The sequence below is a fragment of the Doryrhamphus excisus genome, chromosome 7 (genome assembly GCF_030265055.1).
Source record: "Doryrhamphus excisus isolate RoL2022-K1 chromosome 7, RoL_Dexc_1.0, whole genome shotgun sequence".
NCBI lineage: Eukaryota > Metazoa > Chordata > Actinopteri > Syngnathiformes > Syngnathidae > Doryrhamphus > Doryrhamphus excisus.
The window spans coordinates 18921416-18942866 of NC_080472.1; the positions used below are offsets into that span (position 1 = coordinate 18921416).

The window sequence follows — 21451 nt, forward strand, 5'->3', positions numbered from 1 at the left end:
ACTTTACAAACACACACACACAGACAGACAAACACACACAGTGTCCTAGTTCCCTGGGCGCCAGTCAGTCAGACAGCTGGAGTATATATAGTCTACTGGCTAAAGTTCGCCACACACACAAAAGATTTGCACCAACAGCTCCCCTCTGCAGTACCATGGGTCTTTGACCTAGTTTTTTTTTTTAAACTTCTTCAGCAAATCCTGATTTGTATATTATTAAATGTGATGACTCATTATTGTTATTATGCAGTTAATTTTTTATTTAAAAACACCATACAGTGTGTTATTGTTACACAACTTAATCTGCTTCTACAGCTTCATTATAAGGCTCTTATTTATGTCAGTGAATGCGCATCATCAGCCACGGGAAGTATCCGGTGCGTTGCATCCCGAAGGTGCTGATGAATAAGTTGATGGCTGTAGTGATGAAGACTATGATGGTGGTTATATTGTTCAAATAGTCCAGACGCTTCTGAAGGGCGGGGTTATTCACGTCTCGGCGTCCTACGACACACATAAACACACACATGCAGAGAAAAAAACACACTTGTTGTATCAATATATTTATTTATGACATCGAGGTAAACCATGAATAACACTTTTTGAATATTTTAACAATACAAAAAACATTTTAGTATTCCAAAAAGCATTTTTAGTTGGTTAAAGTGAAGCTATGTTAGCATCATCACTATGCAGGCCTGTTGTTTGTATTAAAATGAACTGCGTTCATACTTTTGTTGACATATTATGACTTTTTATTTTTGTCATTTATATGCGTGTCAGAAGTGCAGCCGAGCCAGCAGCCAGCGAAAGAAGCCCGTCCTCTTGGAACCGAAGAAGCTGATGAAGAAGTTTATCACCGTGGTGACGAAGATGACGCCTGTTGCTACGTTGTTCAGGTAATCCAGTCGTCTCTGATTGGACACTACGTTCAGGTCCCTGCGTGCTGCAACGCACACACACACACACTCATGCACGGACAGACATACTATATTTCAAACATGTCAAACACACACACACACACACACACACACATCCAGGGTACATGCATACCCTGAGGGGAGAATGTTGACCTCTTATACAAATTAAATGTAGTACTTTGGCGCCCTCTGGTGGTATGGAAATTTGCATCTATTTATCTATCTATCCATCCATCCATCCATCCCCCTCCATCCATCCATCCATCCATCTATCCATCCATCCATCCATCCCCCTCCCTCCATCCATCCATCCATCCATCTATCCATCCATCTATCTATCCATCTATCTATCCATCTCTCTCTGTCTATCTCTCTCTCTGTCTATCTATCTATCTATCTATCTATCTATCTATCTATCTATCTATCTATCTATCTATCTATCTATCTATCTATCTATCTATCTATCTATCCATCCATCCATCCATCCATCCATCCATCCATCCATCCATCCATCCATCCATCCATCCATCCATCCATCCATCCACCCATCCACCCATCCACCCATCCATCCATCCATCCATCCATCCATCCATCCATCCATCCATCCATCCATCTCCCTCCCTCCATGCATCCATCCATCCACCCATCCACCCATCCATCCATCCATCCATCCATCCCTCTCTTACCCCCCCCCCCTCTGTCTCTCTCTGTCTCTCTCCATACATCCATCCATCCATCTATCTATCTATCTAGGGCTTATTCACTGAAGAAAAATAAAGAACTATAAAGAAGTCAACCCTCAGCTGACGGATAGAAGGATAGTTGGCAGAGCTCCGGCCTTTATTTTAACATGTGTAGCCTGAACTTTAAAACGGTTCCTTCTTGTCTCAAAAGTGACGCAAACAGGTCAGGATGATGATAGATTTGTCTAACATCCGGTACTCATAAATTAGCTGAATGTTATTAAAGTCCATTTATGTAGCATAACAGCGGACCCTCGGCCTTGTTCACAACACAAAACGCTGAAACATCCACCGCAGTAAGCAGCTACGTTGCGTGCCAAAAGCAGACTTGATGATGTTGACAACGAGGGTGACAAAGACGATGGCGGTGGTCAGATTGTTGAGGAAGTTTAAGAGTCGTTGGTATGAGGGAAGTAGGGTGAACTCTACACGAGCTGTGCACACACGTCAACACACACACAAAGACACACACACACACACACACACACATACATACATACATACAGCTGGTTGGTCTATCGGCAGTACAATCATTCAAAAAACAATATTAGTAATAGTTATTAGTAAGGATGCGCAGATCCATCTGTATCGGCTGGTTTCCCTGCCGATCACATGAAACTATCTGGCGAGGAAATAACCAGAAACATAACTGAATTCATCGGACGAGATGACCAACGCATCGGGTTCGCCGACTGCTTTCTCACTCGGAACCCACCTACTGGAAGTCCTGCTGGAACTCCACATCCAAAGTCTCCTTAAAGAAGGCATCTCATCCCATGTAAGTCTCAGAAGTGATATATGTTCTCTTGAAAAGTATGTCAAATATGTTTTGGTTTTAGGTGATTTTATGGTTCCTTTTTTTTCATATCAGCCAATCATAATTCCCCACATATACGACACCCTTCGGCCAATAGCAACTATCATAAATAGATTAGATTAGATTCAACTTTATTGTTATTGCTCATGTCACTTGTACCGTATGTACAATACCGTATTTTCCGGACTATAAGTTGCCCTTTTTTTCATAGGTTGGCTGTTCCTGCCACTTATACTCCAGAGCGACTTATAAATGAAAAAAACTGTTTATGTTACATAAACACTCGACACCTTTTCTGTTCATGTTTATATTTTGTGTCCAAGAGGATGTAATGTCGGTTTTGGTCAAATAATTTGGAAAATACCGTATTTTCTGGACTATAAGTCGCTCTGGAATATAAGTCGCACAAGGCCAAAAATGCATAATTAGGTAAAAAAAACATACATAAGTCGGACTGGAGTATAAGTCGCATTTTTGGCAGGTAATTTACCGTATTTTCCGGACTATAAGAGTATAAGTCGCACAAGGCCAAAAATGCATCATTAGGTCGAAAAAAACATACATAAGTCGCATTTTTGCAGGTAATTTACCGTATTTTCTGGACTATAAGAGTATAAGTCGCACACGGTCAAAAATGCATAATTAGGTAGAAAAAAACATACATAAGTCGGACTGGAGTATAAGTCGCATTTTTGGCAGGTAATTTACCGTATTTTCCGGACTATAAGAGTATAAGTCGCACAAGGCCAAAAATGCATCATTAGGTCGAAAAAAACATACATAAGTCGCATTTTTGCAGGTAATTTACCGTATTTTCTGGACTATAAGAGTATAAGTCGCACAAGGCCAAAAATGCATCATTAGGTAGAAAAAAACATACATAAGTCGCACTGGAGTATAAGTCGTATTTTTTGCAGGTAATTTACCGTATTTTCTGGACTATAAGTCACACTTTTTTTCATAGGTTGGCTGTTCCTGCGACTTATACTCCAGTGCGACGTATGTATGTTTTTTTCGACCAAATTATGCATTTTTGGCCTCGTCCGACTTGTACTCCAGTGTGACTTATGTGTGTTTTTTTCTACCCAATTATGCATTTTTGGCCTCGTCCGACTTGTACTGCCGTGTGACTTATGTATGCTTTTTTCTACCTAATTATGCATTTTTGGCCTTGTGCGACTTGTGCTCCAGTGCGACTTATGTATGTTTTTTTTACCTAATTATGCATTTTTGGCTTTGTGCGACTTATACTCCGGAGCGACTTAGAGTGCAGTATAGTTAGGTGATTTTATGGTTCCCTTTTTTATGGTTCCTTTTTTCATATCATAATCCCCCCCCCCCCCCCCCCCCCCCTTTATACAACACCCTCTGGCCAATAGCACCTATCATAAATACGTTGAAAAATGACATCGGTATCAGCATGGTATCATCATTCATGGATGATTGGTATCGGAAGCCCGATGGGAGCATCCCTCGTCATTAGTGCATTAGAAATGTACTTCCTTGTTAGAAATGCATCCTAGCAAAGAGTCCGGTGCGCTCCATCCCGAAGACGGAGATGAAGATGTTGGTAACGAAGATGAGGAAGATGACAATGGTGACGGTGTTGTTGAGGCTGTCCAGCCGCTGGTGGTTGGCCTCTTGGTTGAGGTCTCGCCGTGCTAGGGCAACACGCAGAAGAATCTCTAAACAGCCTCGGTATCATACGTCTTATGTACGTATCTTAGTGTTTTAGTATGTTAATATGGTTAAAGGCATTACTAATAACAAGTTTATCTCACCTATGATGATGATAAGAACCCCGGCCACTATCTGGAGAGCCAGCGAGAAGGAGATGAGAGTCAGGACTGCAGCGTAGTACCTAAAGAATTGACTCCATCAGCTGCATAATCATATGAGACATAAGCGCTATTGGATATTGATTTCTTCCCACCTGTATCCTGCCCCTTGTTCAATGACGGTCTTCATATGTGTGATGTTCGCCAGGAATAGAGCAACGTCCAGCATGCCCTCAGCTGCCGTTTTCTTGGTGGCGTACAGGTTCATGTTCAGGTTGGAGCCGGGACCCCCCTAAAATAACAAAAGGCACACTTCAGTTTTGACAGTCTTGAAATTACAGGCAATTATAGGCAGTTATAAAAGCAACCTAAAGGGGGCAGCATTTGTTACGGTAACAGACGTACAGTAATGATATCCTATAAGAGCAACCAGAAGAGTGCAGTTACATTACCAGGGAGAAGCTGCGGTAATGATGTGGTACAAAAAAAAACAGAAGAAGGCAGCATTTATTAAAAGTTAAGGTTAGTTAAAGCCAAAAAAACCCAAATAGAATAATAATTACTGATTCATGATATAAAAGCAACCAGAAGAGGGCAACATATATTAAAAGTTAAAGTTAGCTAAAGCCAGAAAAAACAAACAATAATAATTACTGATTCATGATATAAAAGCAACCAGAAGAGGGCAGCATTTAGTAAGACAAAGTTACCATTACCATTTTTATTAGTATTTTTTTTATATTAATTTTTTAATTTTTAATTTTTTAAAATTGTTTTAAATATTTTTTTTTTATTTTTTAGAACAACAAGTAATGATGTGACAAAAGCAACCAGAAGAGGGCAGCATTTAAAGTTACCATTACCAGTTTTATTTGTATTTTTTTTATTTTTTTATTTTTTATTTATTATTTATTTTTTAATATTTTTTTAGAACAACAAGTAATGATGTGACAAAAGCAACCAGAAGAGGGCAGCATTTAGTAAGATAAAGTTACCATTACCATTTTTATTTGTATTTTTTTATACTTTGTTTTTTTTTTTTTTTTTTTAATTTTAATTTTTTTTTTTTTTTAGAACCACAAGTAATGATGTGACAAAAGCAACCAGAAGAGGGCAGGGAAAGTTACTAGCAAGGACCCAAAATAATGAATGATATAAAAGCAACCAGAAGAGGGCAGCATTTATTAAGGTTAAAGTTACCAAATAGCAGATGTGACGTTGTGATATAAAAGCAACCAAGAGGGGGCAGCATTGACTAATTCATTTGTTTATTTTAATACAGTCATAAATACATCATCATTCATCATTTAGTTCCATCTTTTAGCAGAAGGTTGGAGGTCATAGTTCACCAGTAGCGCCATTTTGTATCTGTTAACTTGCAGTACTGATAGAATTTGTTAATCTATGTGGTGATATTATCAATCCATTTGGGTCATGGTTGACTTCTTTTCTTCTATTGTTTTTCATACTTTTTAAAATATTTTTTCATATTCCAGAAGCTTTGATGGTTGATGGTACCCAATATTTTCAGCAAGCAGTACTGTATTATCTGCATATCTTAAGTTATTTGTCTTTCGGATTTTCAGTGCTTAAAATTTCAATGTAAATATTAAACAAAGATGGGGATAGAATACATCCCTGTTGCACGCCCCCCTGATATGTAATGCATCAGGTAGTAAGTACAGGGTACGGTATATATTTAGATGTATTCCTCCAAGCCTGAACATTACATAAATACAATGTTAAATAAAACAGTGTTATTATATGATGTACAATATGAAGTAAATACCTGCTGCCACATATTAAAACAATAAAATTATATTGATTTTATGCCGCTTATCTAGTGAAATGTTTGTTTAGCTGGTCATATTTCTTTCTTAGGTTGCCTGCAATTAGGTGCCCGTGTCAGGAAATAGGCCAGAAACACAACGTGCACACAGTTTACCCAAAAAAAGAAGCGTGTGCACGGAGAAGGAAAACATTAAATATGATTACATAACCCCCGTCATAGCAGTGACTGTTCCTGGTAGTTGTTGTCTGCTAATGCTCATATTGAATAGCTCAACATTTGGCCATGAGAGTGAAATATTACGTCCACAAAAGGAGGCAGAAATAGAGTTGTGTTGAAAAGGTACATGACATGGTAAACATCAGTCACGCGGCCACGAGGGACACATTTCACTTCATGACCTCACTGCTGTGTAACGTGCTCTGCCAATCCAAAATAAACACGGTAATTATTCACAGCGCTGTTATTTTCCTTTTGTGATGTTTTTTTTATGTGACATGTACTCTATGTGTCATTTTTATGATTCAGTGTTGTCACTTTCAGCTTAGCTACCTTGGTTAACCACGCACACATCACGTTCCTGTGGGCTTATAACATGTCACACAGCAGCGACCATCTTTGATTACTGATCTATCTGGCCTCCATTTGGCTGCGACCAAACGCGTCAGTGCATCGTGAAGGCAGGTGTTTTCAATAAAAGATGTCTCAATACAAAAGCTGCATCGCCACTTTGTTCACATTGTTCCCGATAAGTCCTATTCCAGCAGCGTTTCATGCACACAAAAAAAAGACAAACCTCTAAGAACCATTCCAGCGATTCCTAGAACCTGAAGTCTGTCAAATATCATAAACACATGCTTGCACCGTAAGCCTTTTTCCATGTTTTTCCTGACTGTGCGAGACAGATAAAAAACGGGAATAGCAAGTGGCAGAGAGGATAAAAAGCAACGAGGCATAGTATGTATAGAATGTATATGCGCTAGCCTCTGAGGACTCAACATCAGCCTTGGACGGGGCGCCAAGACATACAGACCGTAACACTGGAATGTCCTACAATGGCCACATAAAGGACATGTGCTCTTTTAAATTTGATTGAGTAAAATACAAAGGGGCTCACAGACTTACTGTATTTTCTGGACTATAAGTCGCTCCGGAGTATAAGTTGCACAAGGCCAAAAATGCATAATTAGGTAGAAAAAACATACATAAGTCGCACTGGAGTATAAGTCGCACAAGGCCAAAAATGCATAATTAGGTAGAAAAAAAACATACATAAGTCGCACTGGAGTATAAATTGCACAAGGCCAAAAATGCATAATTAGGTTGAAAAAAACATACATAAGTAGCACTGGAGTATAAGTCGCACAATGCCAAAAATGCATAGTTAGGTAGGAAAAAACATACATAAGTCGCACTAGAGTATAAGTCGCACAAGGCCAAAAATGCATAATTAGGTAGAAAAAAACACAAGTCGCACTGGAGTATAAGTCGCACAAGGTCAAAAATGCATAATTAGGTAGAAAAAAACATACGTAAGTCGCACTGGAGTATAAGTCGCACAATGCCAAAAATGCATAATTAGGTAGAAAAAAAACATACATAAGTCGCACTGGAGTACAAGTCGCATAAGGCCAAAAATGCATAATTAGGTAGAAAAAAAACATACATAAGTCGCACTGGAGTATAAGTCGCACAAGGCCAAAAATGCATAATTAGATAAAAAAAAAAAACATACATAAGTCGCACTGGAGTATAAGTTGCACAAGGCCAAAAATGCATAATTATGTAGAAAAAAACATACATAAGTAGCACTGGAGTATAAGTCGCACAAGCCAAAAATGCATAGTTAGGTAGGAAAAAACATACATAAGTCGCACTAGAGTATAAGTCGCACAAGGCCAAAAATGCATAATTAGGTAGAAAAAAACATACATAAGTCGCACTGGAGTACAAGTCGCACAAGGCCAAAAATACATAATTAGGTAGAAAAAAACATACATAAGTCGCACCAGAGTATACGTCGCACAGGCCAAAAATGCACATTTAGATAGGAAAAAACATACGTAAGTCGCACTGGAGTACAAGTTGCACAATGCCAAAAATGCATTATTAGGTAGAAAAAAACATACATAAGTCGCACTGGAGTATAAGTTGCACAAGGCCAAAAATGCATAATTAGGTAGGAAAAAAAACACATAAGTCGCACTGGAGTATAAGTCGCACAAGGCCGAAAATGCATAATTAGGTAGAAAAAAACATACATAAGTCGCACTGGAGTATAAGTCACATTTTTTGCGGGTAATTTATTTTAACTACTTGACCAAAACAGACATTACATCGCAGGAACAGCCAACCTATGAAAAAAAGTGAGACTTATAGTTCAGAAAATGTAGTAAATTACCTGCAAAAAATGCGACTTATACTCCAGTGCGACTTATGTATGTTTTTCAGATCTCTTATTTTCTTACAAAGCTATAACAGGGTCAGACACTTCTTAGAGTTGGTCACCAGGGTTGTACTGGTTTTTGGTCCTCTCTTTTTACGAATACGGTCTAAACCCTGAACTATTTGAGGCTGTCGCTTGGCAACTAGAAGTTTCAACTCCCTACACAGATTTTCAATAGGTTGAGAAACTGGCTTGTCCACTCTGAGATCTTCCTCTGCTTCTTCTTGAGCCGCTCCTTTGTTTGTTGCTTTTTGTCTACAACCAATCTTCACTGTGTATGCATCCATATCCATATTTTGTATGCTAATATTCAACATCATTTAATGTCTGCAGATGTTTCATCAATCTCGTCGTTCCGAAGGGATCATGTAGCCGTAGAGTGGAAAAAAAAAATCTTTAGGGCTGAGTCCAGTGTGTGTGTGTTTATACACTGAATTCCTCCTAGAAATCCAGAGACCTCGTAAAAAAGCCACACATCCCTAAAAAGCAGTGATCCACAAACACCCCCCAGCCCCACCCACCTCCCACCCAAACTGTGTACACACACATAAGAAACACGACTGCATGAAACACTCCCACACTTGCCCAAGGACACTGGACATGATATGTGCCACTTACGCTTTAAATTGCAACACACATACATACACTTCCTGCGAGGTAAAACAGGGGGGCCTCTTTACCTCGCAGGAAGTGCTCCTCCCCTATATTCTTATTGGTTGCTTTTACAGCCAATAGGAAGAGACCCCCAACTCTTTAACTAAGTTATTTTCACCGTGTGCCCACCAGATTTCTGCATCTGTACGTAACTATTACTTAGGAAACAAGTCTGCATCGCCCATTTTTGACACACAACCAATCAGCGGGCAACCTTTTCCCCGAGGCCATCACTGACTAATTAGCAGAAAAGACACAAAAAAGCCCGCTTAAGAGAGTATGCACTTCCTGTGTTAAGGTGCAAACTGAACCCACATGTCCTTTTGAAGACACAACCTTTCAAAACTGCTCTTTATTTTGCTTTAATAATAATAATAATAACTACAGTATTCCGCTAGTAAGTGTTTCACAATAACTAGAAAGGTGGTATTGTGTACTAAAAAGGTCCATCAGCAATTGTGTGTGAACAGAAAAGGGAGTACTAATATATTAACTGTTGATCTTTAATTCTAATGTGAATTACTGCCCCCTATCTAAGTTACCTTGCAATTGCATGGACTTTTTTTTTTAATTGACGCAGTTAAAGGGGACCTGACGTAGAAATGTTGTTGCAATGCTATCTATCTATCTATCTATCTATCCATCCATCCATCCATCCATCCATCCATCCATCCATCCAACCAACCAACCAACCAACCATCCAACCAACCAACCAACCATCCAACCAACCAACCAACCAACCAACCAACCAACCAACCATCCAACCATCCATCCAACCATCCAACCAACCAACCAACCATCCAACCATCCAACCATCCAACCAACCAACCATCCATCCAACCAACCAACCAACCAACCAACCAACCAACCAACCAACCAACCAACCAACCATCCATCCAACCAACCAACCAACCAACCAACCAACCATCCAGACTTCCTCATATGGGCTGCACATTGCCGCCACTCAGTAAAAGCAGACCTTCGTATACGAAAGTCCTCGGGAGCGCTTCAGAGTGGCCGTGCCTGGAGGCGGGCCTTGGGGTGAAATAAATGAATCAGACCGTTTGTCTGGGAAGCAGGAAATCCATGGGAACACTGCAGAAAGAGGTGCCGAATATGAAATGTTATTGTGTGTAACTGCTCTATCGGAGTCCACAACTCAATACAAAGGGCCCAAAATGAGCACAATAGGTCCCTTTTAATACAAAATCTCAATATGAGGAAAAGGTGTTGCTATTCACGGCCTTTATTTGTTTAATCAAGCTGTCATCCAGCTGCCAGCCTGCAGAGGGCGACATAATAACCGCAGTATAACCTTGTGTCTCCTTTTAATGTTTTAATACCAATATAAGAATGAAAAATGAGTCTGCAGGATATAACACGAGAATATTGTTTACGTTGAGAAGTATAGCGAGGAGTGTCTCAGTCTGTCAGAACATTTCACTCGCACAACACCGGCCCCACCATTGTTGCTCAAGTTGAAGAGGAAATGGTAATTGCTTCCTGCAGCATGTCCCGTGGAGGTGATCCGGTTTTGATTGGTGGCCTTTCTTACGTGGAAGTCAACCCCAGAAGCGACCAGACCTTTGTGGAACTTTGTGTTTGTGATAAGAACGTAATGAGATGGAAGTAAACAACCGTACAGCAACAGAGAGAGTAAATACTGGGGAAGGCAAGGAAGTCAGTTGCCGCCCAGAAATCGGACCTTTGGCCTCCATGGTGCTCATACACGATGTAGGTGTGTACTAATGAGGAGTCGATGGGATTTGTTTCCTCAGATAAGTGTTGTGTGTAGAGCTGGGTTTCACAATTTAAGTAGCACAGAAAGCTGACTCAGCAATGTCACAAGTGTCAGGGGTCATTTTATGCATTTGTCTGAATGTTTAATATATGAAAGTAAAAAAAATGAGAAAAAATATAATAATATATATTTATATATAAAAAATATATATTTTTTTAAAATGTAATATTTAAAAATCATCACTAATGTTTTGTGGTTGATTATGGACTATGATTAAAAATATATATATTTTAAAAATTATGTGATATTTTGGCCACCGGGTGTAATTCAATTAAAAAAATAAGAAAAAATATAAATTTATACATAAAAATACATTTTTTCAAAAATGTATTATTTAAAAATCATCACTAATGTTTTGTGTTTGATTATGGACTATGATAAAAAAAATATATATATTTAAAAAAATTAATGATATGTGATATTCTGATCACCGGGTGTCAGTCTATAAAAAAATGAGAAAAAAATCTATAAATGTATATATAATTTTTTTTCTCAAAAATGTATTATTTAAAAAACATCTCTAATATTTTGTGGTTGATTATGGACTATGATAAAAAAAAATATTTATTTAAAAAATAACTGATATGCAGTATTCTGGCCACCGGGTGTCAGTCAATAAAAAAATGAGAAAAAAATATATAAATTTATATATAATTTTTTTTCAAAAAAGTATTATTTAAAATTCATCACTAATGTTTTGTGGTTAATTATGGACTATAATTAAAAATATATATATTTAAAAAATAAATGATATGTGGTATTCTGGCCATTGGGTGTCAGTAATGTTCTCCTCCCATTCTGTGTGGCAGTGGTAATGTTTTGGATTCTAACTTTGTCCTTCTTCCCCTTTTTTTTTTAAAGTTTAGAATAAGTAAATTGAAGAGGTTAACTAGTTAGGTCGGTAGCGGGCTATGCTGTCTCTTGTATCCCGTAGTCACGGGTGAGCAATGTGTTGTAAACAGTAATTAATAGTGTGTAAAAGTGACTATAGGGGTGTTATTTCATGTCGACAGGTCTCTAATAATGTTAAAAGTCCTCAACAAGTTTCCTATGCTCTTATGTATTATTTTATCCCAGACTTCAGGCCTCACAAAAACGCCTGTTTCTCCTCCGCTGTCGGAACGCCGTGGAGTTGGTTGCGTAAGAAGATGACGTCCGCCACGGGCTATGATCGCATCATCCGGAATGTCTGACACCCTGGAAATGTGTGCCACATGTGTGCAGGTGTGTGCCAAGTGGGCGGGGGCAAGATGAACCCATCCATACACTGTCATGGCAACATTGGAAACACACACTTAAAAGTGTTGCATCAGTGATGACAGAGCAGAATGATGAGTTCGGGCGCTATCAGTAGCTAGTTAGCAGTGTAACTATGTGAACCACTGCAAAATATACTTGAATGTTAGCATTTGGAATGACATGCATGTTAACAAGCCGCTTTGTGACATCCAGCTATACACACCGCACTTATCAGCGCAACCACTTCCACAACGGCATGTTCAACAGAAAGACCTCATTGCCCCCCCCCCCCCCCAGGCGTGATTTGTAGAGCTGTAAAAATATTCTCGTCATTGTTGGGTGTTTGCTGCAAGTTTTTATTGCATCTGAGGCATGTTTGGAGAGGAGACACGCTGAATTCAAACGAGCCTTTGTGAGACTGCAGTGGCTGGAATTCCGTTTTGGTGCCGATTGCTAATAGAAATAGAAGATAAAGACTGATACATCACAGCATATCATAGCAAACACCGTGGCAACCATGGCTTCTTGTGGCTGCCAGCGTTTGTGTAATGTTGAACGCATCGTCCGTCTCGCAGGTCAGAGGTCAGCAGAGGTGCGGTCTCAAACAAAATCGTGTAGCGCTGGACGGGGGAGAGTGAAACAGACCATGAGACAGGTACGCCATTCAGGAAAACCAGTATGACCTTTGACCTGGTGGAGCATGAAATGTACACTTTGTCCTTTGTCCATTATTTTTACTTTTTTTTAGAAAAAGGCATATTTATTTTACATGAACTAAAATAAACTATTTATTTTAGTCATAATTATAGAATTATTACTGAATAAAAAAAAAATAAATACTGTTTTTCAAAAATTTATTATTTAAAAATCATCTAAAATAACTAAAATAAACTCTTTATTTTAGTAATAGTTACAGAATTATTACTGAATTAAAAAAAATGTAAATACTGTTTTTCAAATTATTTTAGTAATAAATATAGAATTATTACTGAATAAAAAAAATTAATACTGTTTTTCAAAGATTTATTATTTAAAAATCATCTTAAATAAGTGAAATAAACTATTTATTTTAGTAATAATTATAGAATTATTACTGAATTAAAAAAAATTAAATACTGTTTTTCAAATTATTTTAGTATTAATTATAGAATTATTACTGACTTTTAAAACATTTTTAAATACTGTTTTTCAAAAAAATATTATTTAAAAATCATCTAAAATAACTAAAATAAACTATTTATTTTAGTAATAATTATAGAATTATTACTGAATTGCATTGCATGGTAGTGATCACTCAAAGCTACTACCACCGTTATGTTATGTTATGTTTTCTGGGGTTGCTATGATATGCTGTGATGTTATTATATATATTTCACATATCCCGTAAGTGTTTGCATGTAACAGTACGCCTTTTCTTTTGCTACTGTAAATAACTCCACTTGAGGATAGGGTTGGATCCACAGCAAATAAAAAGTCAAAGATGATGGCTCATCCAGGGAGGGTTCAGGTGCCCTAAAGGTGGAGGTGTGCCGCAGCGTGCAAACAGGTTTCTGCTGAAAAGCACATAAAGCTCCAGCATCAATTTTCTTTGTCACTTTCACCACCCTAAAGATGCGTGACGACTTTTAAACCTGGAAGGCTTTTTAGTGTCACGTCATGTCACGTTTAGGGTCGCTGTCTTCGGGTGAGAGGCGAGGTACACCCTGGACTGGTGGCCAGCCAATCACAGGGCACATATAGACAAACAACCATTCACACTCACATTCATACCTATGGACAATTTGGAGTCACCAATTAACCTAGCATGTTTTTGGAATGTGGGAGGAAACCGGAGTACCTGGGGAATCAAACTCAGGTCTTTTAGTTGTGTGCCCTGCGCGCCAACCACTCCTCCACTGTGCAGCCATTTTGAAATATTCATATATATATGAATATATATATAATATATATTTATATAAATATTAGATTCATTCATTCATTCATTTTCTACCGCTTTTTCCTCACAAGGGTCACAGGGGTGCTGGAGCCTATCCCAGCTGTCTTCAGGCGAGAGGCGGGGTACACCCTGGACTGGTGGCCAGCCAATCACAGGGCACATATAGACAAACAACCATTCACACTCACATTCATACCTATGGACAATTTGGAGTCGCTAATTACCGGAGTACCCGGAGAAAACCCACGCATGGACGGGGAGAACATGCAAACTCCACACAAAGAGGGTGGGATTGAACCTGTGTTTCTCTTATCTGTGAGGTCTGCGCGCTAACCACTTGACCGCTGTGCAGCCTGTGTCTAATTTATTGCGTCTGGAAAAAACCACTTACACACAGTATGGGAGGAGAACTTTTTTCACTCGTTTTTTTTATTTTTTACGACCAGGGTTCAATTCCACCCTTGGCTATGTGGCCTGCACGCCAACCACTCCACCACCGTGCAGCTATTTTGAAATATTCATATTACAAATATTAGGTTCAATAAAAACATAATTATGGTGTTTTGCACTGTGGTAAAACAGTGCTGCATCACACCAAGAGCTGTTTCTATGATTTGGACCATCTTGGACAGCATTTCCACTCCCACAGGCGACAACCGCAATAATCCATGGCCAAGAAAACATCAGAAACAACAAAGTATTTCCCCGGTTACTGAGAGTTTCTATCATCACTAATGAGTAAAACCCAAAGGCATTACCAGTCCACCAAAATGTCCCTGAACGGAGTTAGGTCATCTTGCAAGCAGATGGAATCAGTCCCAGCAGCACTTGATGGAGCACAGACACGTCTTCTTTTTTTTTTTTTTTTTTTTCTTCAAATAAACCCTCCAGTGTGTTTACTACCAATTTTACAGGATTTCCAGGAATGGCGCCCAGTTTGGTTTTCAGCAAATACGTACTGTATATCACACTCAAAGGCATCGTGTTTTTTGTTTGCTCGTGAGAATAAGCGGGGGCTTGTCCCAGCTGGGGGCGCTATGTTTGTTTATATTGACTGGAGAGGTCAAAGTGCACGTGGATATTTCTGAATGAGTGACACGGACCTTCTTGGGAGGCATGGAAATATGCGGAAAATGTTTTGAACTTATCACCGAGGTGAATATTTGACTTAGGTTTGTCTAAACTTTTTCCATAGTGATAGATGCAAGGATGCAAAGCGCATATGAAATTCAGTCTTAAATAATCTCTAATCTCTGTAAATCTTCTGGTAATTAATCCCATAATATTTTGACTTTATTTCCATAACATTGTAACTTTTATCCCAACCTAATTTTCCAAAAATGACCAATTCATTTAGTTTTATTTGTTGACATTATGACTAAAAAAAATAACAAACATGCTTCCCCTTTAATATTTTAACTCTATCCGACTCATCTTAATATTACCAGTTTATTCTTGTTAAAATGCAGAAAATACAACTTTTTTCTCCTAATATTTTTACATTATATATAATATCAAATTACACAGTTTTTTTCAATTTCTGATATTTTTTCAACTATTTAAACTTACTTTATTTAACTAAAATTTACATTATTCTCGTAGCATCATAATTCTTTCTGCAACTGCAATTGCAGTTTAAAAAAAAACTGTGTGTGTGTGTTTTTTTATTCTATTTTCTTAAAAGACAATGGTACCTAATACTCAACTCTGTGGCACACCAACTGCAACTGCAAACTTCTGCAATTTTCCAAAAATGCTGACCTTTTTTGTTGTTTTGTTTGTTTTTCTTTAATAACTTTATGCTTCTAAAATGACGTTATTATTCCTCAGAATGTTACAACCTCATTCTTACAAAATGTTGACTTTTTGTCATTAGATTACATTTTTTTGCTTAATGTATTGTATTTATTCTTGCAAAAGTACTCCTGTTTTTGTTTCCATTTTTGCTGTTTTCTTGTTAAAACACATTGTCAGAATGTGCCTCACAGTAATAAAAACACAGCAGCAGCATGCCACAAATGGCCCCCGGGTCGCAGTTTGAAAACCCCGCCCGGGTTTGGCTAGTTAAGTTCAGACGTGCTCAGACGATCTCAACCTGGGACACACATTGTCAAACGATCATCATTTAAAATTTGAATTTATTGTTTCTTTACACTGACGACCTTTTTCTATTTATTTAAAGAAAATGTTTGGAATTTAATTGAAGTCATTTTAATTGTTTTAATTTGTGTTTTTCAACACTTTTATTAATAATTTTTTAAAAGTTTTTTAATATTAATTTATTCTTTTATTATGTAATTTTATTGATATTTTTTATACTTATGTTTAAGTCACACCAAGCTCATATGGATACATAGAGTTACATCCAATCTGCATTTTCATTCATTCATTTTCTACCGCTTTTTTCCTTATGAGGGTCACGGGGGTGCTGGAGCCTATCCCAGCTGTCTTCGGGCGAGAGGCGGGGTACACCCTGGACTGGTGGCCAGCCAGCCAATCACAGGGCACATATAGACAAACAACCATTCACACTCACATTCATACCTATGGACAATTTGGAGTCGCTAATTAACCTAGCATGTTTTCGGAATGTGGGAGGAAACCGGAGTACCCGGAGAAAACCCACGCATGCACGGGGAGATGGCCAAGGGTGGAATTGAACCCTGGTCTCCTAGCTGTGAGGCCTGCGCGCTAACCACTAGACCACCGTGCCACCCCAATCTGCATTTAAAAAAATTTATTAAGGCTTTCGGAAATGATGAAACGCAATAACTGCATGCGCAGAAATAATGTATAAAGTGAAATGAAATATCAAAAATAACATAAAATCATCTATTTGACTCATAACTGTGTAATGAACATATACGGGAAGCGGACTAAAATATTCATACATTAGTTCAATTCCATTTTGGACTCAAACATGCCAATTCAACATGTCCCAATAGGAGATCTTATTTAATAACCATATAACACCCAACCCGAGAGTGTCGTCGTGGCAACCAAGAGGGACACTGACAACTTGCTCGTAAAAAAAAAAAAAATCCCCCCCGCCCCTGCCTCTTACATAACATGAATCATGTGATCATGTGTGGTAAAGTTCCATGCAATAACCTCCTACAAGCCCCCCCCCTCCATAAAGTCACCCACTGCAAAACACACTTTCCGGTTCCTCACACCCGTACTTAGAATGTGACATGTGAAGGGGCCGGGACTTGGTTACACACACACACACACACACACACACACACAACGTGAAAAGAAGTCAGCTATGTATTCTGGGAGGTGACAGATATGGGAAGGAGACGACAGATGACGCATTTCATGTTAGCGACTTTCAATGCATCCAACGATCAATAAGAGACCCTGAAGTACTCACAGCGGGGTATGATAATGGGAGGTGTGTGTTATTTAGTCACATGCAGCCTCAAGCTTTTTCCGTGCTAGGAAAAGGCCGTGCAATTCGTACTAATTCTGTGTCACGCGCCCCCGTGACGCTCCGCTGCTGTACGCTATACATAGAAAGTGGGCGAGAGGTGCAAAGCCCTTGCACCGTGGAAATAGATTCATCACTCAGACGCTTAACAGGTGAAAGAGGTTCATACATCAGTAGATTCTACTATGTTATCAGCACGTGTGGTCTTCGTATTGGTTCGTTCCGGGTAATGGCCTCCATATTCGTCTAATATTTACTGAGCATTTACAACACTGTGTGTGTGTGTGTGTGTGTGTACGTGTGTGTACGTGTGTGTGCTAGTGCTCCAGGGAGCAATATTTCCAGCATGAATGAACAGCGCCAGTATTCACGGCGGCTAAACAGAGATGGAAGTGATGGATCGTTCTTAATTCACAAGCTTCCATAAAATTACATTAACTTTTTTTTCTAATAGAAAGACAGGAAGTGAGTGGTTAGCGCTCAGGAGACCCAAGTTCGATTCCACCCTCGTCCATCTCTGTGTGGAGTTTGCATGTACTCTTTTCTCCGGGTACTCTGGTTTCCTCCCACATTCCAAAAACATGCTAGGTTAATTAGCGACTCAAAATTGTCCATACGTATGAATGTGAGTGTGAATGGTTGTTAGTCTATATGTGCCCTGTGATTGGCCTGAAGACAGCTGGGATAGGCTCCAGCACCCCCCGCGACCCACGTGGGTGAGTGGGAATGGTTGGGAATGGTTGTTATTTCATGTCTAGAGGGCTCTAATAATGTTAAAAAATATATTTAAAAGGTATCAAACTGGTTTTCTATGCTCTAACTGGGAAAATATTCCATTCATAAATAAGGAATCTTAATTCAAGGAAATTCGCTTATCACGGTTGGGTCTGGAACCAATTAACCGGGATTAATTGCACGGTGGACGAGTGCTTAGCACACTGGCCTCACAGCTAGGAGATCCGAGTTCAATTCCACGGCACGCCATCATGATCCCTCAATGGAAGGGTTGTGCCAAACTTAATTTTTCATTTTGGAAAAAACACATTTTTACTATTACATATAAGTATAGATTTTACTTTGTTATAAACTAATTGATTTGCTGTAATTTTGTTTTTTTTTGTTTTCTCAAATTAAATTTCTGATTCACTACAAACTATAATTTTCATTATACCTTAATCAGTACATTATATTTAGTCCAAAGCCAAAGTGTTACTTAATGTAGGTCAATATATATTTTTTTACAACTTAAAAGTTCACCACAAACTAAATTCCCTTTAATATAAAACTATAATTCACTGAACTGATCCACTATAAATAAAACTAAAAACAGAAAAATTATCTTGAAAAGATCATTTATTTGTGATGATTTTGGAAATTGTATCACCTTTTTAAAAATAATGATAAATAAATAATAATAAATAATAAATAAAATAATGATAAATAAAAAAACTAAAAAATAAAAAAAATAGTGTTTTTAGCTGTGCAGCAGGCCAGTGTGTGTTTTACACAATTTTTACAGAAAAAAAAATTAGAAAGTTGAAAGTAGAAAAATCAGATTTAACCTGGAAACTATGATTTCCAATTAGACCAATTTAAAAAAGCACTTTAACGGAATGACGCAGTCGTTTGACTTTTTTCAGTGTATGTCAGTTGTTACAAAATGTACATTCTTGCAGTTTTTCAACCATTTCTCAGTACACGGGCTTCTGCGGGGGGGGGGGGGGGGGGGGGGGGGATGCTTGCTTCAAGCTATGCTTAAACGTCTACTCAGCAGTGGAAGAAGTGAGCGCACCATAAAAGACTCCATTCTCTTCCCATGTGTCACTTTTCTCACTCACATGAACGCTTGAGCAACAGCACTTTGGAGCTAAATATACAAGTAACTGATAGGACCGTTGCATGATGGGAGCGAGGAGCACTGATACAGAATATGAACCTTGACAGGCATACAGTATGTGTGTTGTTGAGGGGGGGGGGGGTATGCATACATACAAGGACGGTAGTGTTTGAATATTATACACTAAAAGTCAGCTTCTACTCCACTAGGAAGTTTTTTTGTTGGAGCCCGATGGAGCCTGCTTTGCTATTTTTGTTCTGGTTCTTCTCAAAGTGTTTGATTGTTGGAGTTATTCCATTCTAAACTCATCCAGGTATACTTTTTGGACCTTGTTTTGTCCACTACAGCTTCCCTAAAACAGATCCCATAGTTTTAGAAGCATGGGATTGTTTAATTAGGTTTCTCCGACCATCAACCATCATCTCACATGCTTCCATCAACCCCACCTTGACCCTCTTTTTGGTAACAAGCTGCTGTGTTGACCCACGCTACATTAGCCTTGGCACCTGGGCCCTAATTGATATTTGAGTGATGTTGCTGGCATGGCTTTGCTTTTAAAATAACCCCGGGGATGATGCTCAGCCCACCCCTCAGGAACCTGTGAGCAACCCCTGTGATCCTCAGTTCTCACATAGGCGGGACATACCACGAGCGAGAGAGAAACCAGAGTCACTAACCTGTAGAGGACCGCCGGCCGGCATGGTTGATCTCATTGATGTCAGGTCGATGTCTCGGCCTTGGTCGCCACGCTCTACTTTCCCTAGACCTTGCATAGCTAAGCCTGTCTTGGGGCACGAGTGAACACACACACTGCAGTGTAGCCCGAGGGTCACTTGCCAGAAGGAAATTGCCCTGGATGCTAAACACCAAGCTAGAGAGGACACTGGGGGGGCCAAACAAACAGCTTATTCACCTCAGCCTCGTCGCCTCCTCGCTCCCTCTCTCTCTCTTTTTGCACATTTTCTGATGCCTCTTTATTCTATTTCCATAAAAGACAAGGATACCTCCTACTCAACTCTGGATGAACACCAAATAAACATTGCCCAGGAGATGGAAAGTTGATTTTTTCACTCCTTATTGTATTTTCTTAAAAGATAGTGGTACCTAATACTCAACCCTGTGGAACACCAAGCAAATATTGGCCATGCTATGTAAAGTTCTACATTTATAAACAGCGAGGGTACCGAATACTCAACCCTGTGGCACACCAAGCAAATATTGGCCCTGATATGTAAAGTTGTAAACGTATAAACAGCGAGGGTACCTAATACTCAACCCTGTGGCACACCAAGCAAATATTGGCCATGATATGTAAAGTTCGAAACTTATAAACAGCGAGGGTACCTTTTACTCAACCCTGTGGCACACCAAGCAAATATTGGCCATGATATATAAAGTTCTAAACTTATAAACAGCTAGGGTACCTATTACTCAACCCTGTGGCACACCACGCAAATATTGGCCATGATATGTAAAGTTCTAAACTTATAAACAGCTAGGGTACCTAATACTCAACCCTGTGGAACACCAAGCAAATATTGGCTAAGATATGTAAAGTTCTAAACTTATTAACAGCAAAGGTACCTAATACTCAACCTTGTGGGACACCAAGCAAATATTGGCCATGATATGTAAAGGTGTCTTCTCATTCCCTCTCGCTCTCTTTTCCCACTTTATTCTGGCTCTACAAACAGCAAGGGTACCTAATACTCAACCCTGTGGCACACCACGCAAATATTGGCTAAGATATGTAAAGTTGTAAACTTCTAAACAGCAAGGGTACCTAATACTCAACCCTGTGGCACACCAAGCAAATATTGGCCCTGATATGTAAAGTTCTAAACTTATAGACAGCAAGGGTACCTAATACTCAACCCTGTGGGACACCAAGCACATATTGGCCAAGATATGTAAAATTGTAAACGGATAAACAGCAAGGGTACCTAATACTCAACCCTGTGGAACACCAAGCAAATATTGGCCCTGATGTGTAAAATTGTAAACGTATAAGCAGCAAAGGGTACCTAACACTCAACCCTGTGGCACACCAAGCAAATA

General features: G+C 38.9%; 1 protein-coding gene across 5 annotated transcripts; it reads right to left on the minus strand.

The window, feature by feature from the left end:
* Positions 1-321: 321 nt before the first annotated feature.
* On the minus strand, positions 322-20300 carry LOC131132363 (ninjurin-2-like). Of its 5 annotated transcripts, XM_058077939.1 has the most exons (5): positions 20071-20300; positions 4414-4550; positions 4262-4341; positions 1972-2097; positions 563-946 (listed from the first exon to the last, which is right to left on the minus strand). In XM_058077939.1, exons 1-5 carry the CDS (start codon positions 20164-20166, stop codon positions 780-782), a joined length of 606 nt encoding a protein of 201 aa, XP_057933922.1. In that variant the 5' UTR covers positions 20167-20300; the 3' UTR covers positions 563-779. The 5 variants fall into 5 exon arrangements, with proteins under 5 accessions (XP_057933925.1, XP_057933922.1, XP_057933924.1 ...); XM_058077942.1 differs by lacking the exons at positions 563-946; positions 1972-2097 and adding an exon at positions 322-504; XM_058077941.1 differs by lacking the exon at positions 1972-2097.
* Between the last annotated feature and the right edge of the window lie 1151 nt (positions 20301-21451).